The sequence below is a fragment of the Pundamilia nyererei genome, unplaced genomic scaffold (genome assembly GCF_000239375.1).
Source record: "Pundamilia nyererei isolate P.nyererei 1_Seehausen unplaced genomic scaffold, PunNye1.0 scaffold00266, whole genome shotgun sequence".
Classification (NCBI taxonomy): domain Eukaryota; kingdom Metazoa; phylum Chordata; class Actinopteri; order Cichliformes; family Cichlidae; genus Pundamilia; species Pundamilia nyererei.
In genome coordinates this window covers 212,575-216,355 of record NW_005187667.1, presented here as the reverse complement: position 1 = coordinate 216,355, position 3,781 = coordinate 212,575, and the positions used below count along the sequence as shown (strand labels likewise).

Genomic DNA, 3,781 nt, shown 5'->3' with positions numbered 1-3,781 from the left:
GTGTGTGTGTGTGTGTGTGTGTGTGTGTGTGTGTGTGTCTGTGTGTGTGTGGAGCCTGTCATGCTGCCAGTCTTTGGAGCTTCAGAGCTGCTGCTCGGTTGGACGCCTTCCTCGGCAGCCTCGTGTTGGCTGCCGGACACTCGTGATCTCGCCGCGCTGCTTCTGTTGGTTCAGCCGCGCCGAGTGTTGGCCGGTCGGGATCAGTCGCCGGTGGGCTGAACCGCCTGGGGAGGTCACAGTGAGTTTCACAGGAGCTGAAGCTGACTTCAGAGCCCCAAACAATCAATACTCCATTTATGCCGGATAACTCCTCGTGTGATCATCGCGGCGCCACGGCTAATGGCTTCCACCCAGCACATTAATATCTAATTAAAGAGTTACTGGAAGGGAACCAGCTGCTTCTCTCGCTGCTCGCACTAAAGGAGTTTCTGGTGGTTTTTAAATGGCCTTTAATGTCCACTTGATGCACTCAGCTGCAGGAAAAACACAGAAGGAGAAACTTTAATTGATTCCAAACCAACAGCAGCTCAAACTAACCTCCTGATGTCACGTTTGTAGCTCAAGAGCTGCAAATAAACCTCGATGGTGCACACGGGGCTAGGGCTGTGCGATATGACCACAATCTCATATCCCGATATAAGATATCTATCGTCCTGACAACGATATAAATCACAAAAATGTAACGTTTTCTATAAATTCTGTGAATCTCGGGCAGCTCGACTTGCGTGACGTGTTTGCAGCTGGGCGTTGTGTAGCTGGAGTCGAGTGTTTTAACGATGCATGAAACGATACATTTTTAGACACAAGTTGTAACGGCCGCCGTTTTCTTTCAAAGTTTGAGTCTAGGGTTTATTTTTCAGCACCTGACGGCTCTTTTTTGCTTCTCATCCCTAAACTCTCTGCATTCCCGTGATTCAGTTTATTTTATAAAGTCTCAAGAGGATCCTGAGACTTTATTGTGAAAGGTTTACGTGGAAAACAAACAAGCGGACAGCGGAGCCACGCGATGCTGTTACCATCGTTGTTACTAACGACAACGCATAAAAACAGGCGCTTGTCCGTCCATAGTGTGGTTATATCAAATATAAGAGAAAGAGAGAACTTTAAGAAATTAATAATAACTACAGTGACACCAGAACCATGAAAAATATTGCTGTAAACAGTTTATTTTGCGACACCACGAAACAAATGATAGCGTGATAGGAAACGACAAATGTTTTTATATCGTCATCCGATATATATCGTTATATCGAACAGCCCTACACGAGGCGTGGACTCAGTGACAGTGAAGATCCACAGTGCAGTTTGTTGGTCCTCACCTGTGGGCGTGGACCACCAGTTCATGGGTCACACAGGATCATGATTGGTTCAGACCAGTGAGCTCATGACGAGTGAAGGGTCTGTATCCCAGCAGGATGTGATTTCTAACACACTTATTGTTCTTCTTATCTGATCGATGAGCCTGAGCTGCCTGAGCTCAGTTCTTCTGCATCCCTTCAGCCTGCTGGGACGCTGAGCCTCACAGCTCAAACACACAAACCTTCACCTGTTTTTGCCTTTTTGGATCCAAACTGCTGTTTTAAATGTTTCGCTACATCTACTAATACTCTTAGTTTTCCATGTTCGCTCCTGTGTCATCATGCCGCCATGACAACAAAGCAAACAGCTGTTTACTGAAACCTGGAGAACTTCATGACCTCACACAGACCCGAGCTGGACGCTCTGGTGATCTGGTTCTGGCCCCTGTGCTGCATGTTTGACACTGAGTTAATATTCGTTTGTTCACTTTAGATGTTCAAAACCACCTTTGAGCTTCTGCACAGGTGTAGTTCTACAGCAGGTGGTGTAACATCTCCTCTCACTCTGTGAACAGCTTTGAAAGCAGCTTTAAACCTGTTTGACTCGTTTCAGTGTTTATTAAGATAAAAGGTCACATTGGTGATGGTTCAAGCTTTTTTCATCTTCTGAAGTTAGAAAAACAAACGTCTGTTTAAGGACTAAAACACAAAAACAACAGAACAGCAAATCTCTGAGGTCACATTCACTGTCTTCACAGTCTAATATTTTAATATCAGCACAGCAGGTAATGGGATTACTCTGTCCCTTTGAGATCAAGGTGCTCTATACAATCACAAGAACGTGGATTTTACTGTAATATCAACAATATATCTGAATATATCATTAGCATCATGTGACCATGTTATTGGTCACATGATGGGTCACCTTTATTTCCATCGTCATCATTACTATGAACTCGGCTAATGCTGGGCTGTGTGCAGGCGTCTGCTGCAGAAACCAAAAAGCTTCCAGCATCAAAGCTGCGCACAGTTGATAAAGATGAGGAGCAACAAACAGCTCTCCCATTATTCCCAGCAGCCACGCGCCTGATTTAAGCCCCAACACTGCACTGACTCACCTTTGGAGCCTCAGACAGACTTTACAGGAAGTGTTCAGGAGGTCAGAGGAGGTTTTAAGCAGGGAAATAAAGTGGAAAATAAAACTTTGACTTAAAACCATCCTGATCTGTCATTACCAGACAAAGTCCCACTGATGCAGAGGTCTCTTTGGTCCCACCTCACGGCGCTCAGGCCTGAAACCGAGCCTCGTTCTTGGTCAGCAGAGCTGTGTGTGAGCAGCTCCTGCCTCGGTGGAGTCTGGATGTGCACACAGATATCTCTGCATTGCTGTGACACTGACGCTCAGATCAAACCTCAGGCAGCAAAAGCCCGATTCTCCTGTTTCTGAGCGCCTCAGTGATCGTTTATCCGGGATGAAGATCAGAGATAACGAAACTATCACCGTCACATTGATGCTTCATGAGCGTGAGCTCTGATTGGACTGATTTCCTGTTGTCTGTGAAATACCTGCGATCACCTCGCGGTGTGAAAACCGACAACAGGTCTGATTCCTGACTCTCCTGATCAATAACAAGGTCAGGAGGGAGATCCCCGATCGATGCCTCTGATCAGTAATCTCTGTGTTTGTGTTGTCAGATCATCAGAAGTTGGACCGTGAAGCTCGAATCTGTCGACTACTGAAACACCCCAACATCGGTGAGTAATACTGCATGTACTGCATGTACTGCATGTACTAACACTGCTGTATGTACCTCGGCTGCTAACGGTGAGGGTGATGAAGGCGGTGAAATCACAGAGGAGTCGTTCTCAGAGTGGAGGCGACAGACGAGGACGCGGAGAGGTTTCCCTCCAACACGCTGATCTCTGAGCAGCTGGAAGGAAAACCTGCACCGTGTACTGGAGACAGCACGCAGTACGAGTACTGTGATACTGAGAGCCGCCTTCGTCAGTAACGTAGGGACTGTCTTCTGCACAATCAGGTTTGAATCACATCGAAGGGTTGATCAATAACCACGAGTCCCATTCACAGAGTTGGGGAATGGCTGCAATCATTGTAAGAGGGTGACAGATGTTCCCTCAGAGATGGGCTTAGGTCGCTCTTACCTCTGAATGACTGAGAGTCTTCCTCGAGGCTGTTAGAGCTCTTGTATGAATAGATTGTGAGAGTTTCGTGAGCCTTTGAACGTAATGGCGTTGTGGAAAAGCGCCGCCTCCCCAAATTACAGCTGACGGCTTCTTCACCCTGACCTCAGGAACAGCCGCCTCATCCTCCAGGACGGGTTTCTGCATAGCATCTGCATAGCAGTGTAAATGTATGCTATGTCTTCTAATGATGCTGCCTAAGGGAAGCATGTATAATGTAAACAGAATTGGTCCTAGCACTGAACCCTGTGGAACTCCATAATTAACCTCAGTGTGTGAAG

At 46.6% G+C, this 3,781-nt stretch overlaps 1 protein-coding gene across 1 annotated transcript in view; it reads left to right on the top strand.

Annotated features, from left to right (window-relative positions):
* The window catches only part of LOC102202646 (calcium/calmodulin-dependent protein kinase type II subunit alpha-like), an 18,410-nt gene that overhangs the window by 9,254 nt on the left and 5,375 nt on the right, over positions 1–3,781 (top strand). The window contains exon 3 of the mRNA XM_005750223.1: positions 2,994–3,053. Coding sequence (XP_005750280.1) covers positions 2,994–3,053 — 60 coding nt within the window. The remainder of the gene's footprint in view (positions 1–2,993; positions 3,054–3,781) is intronic.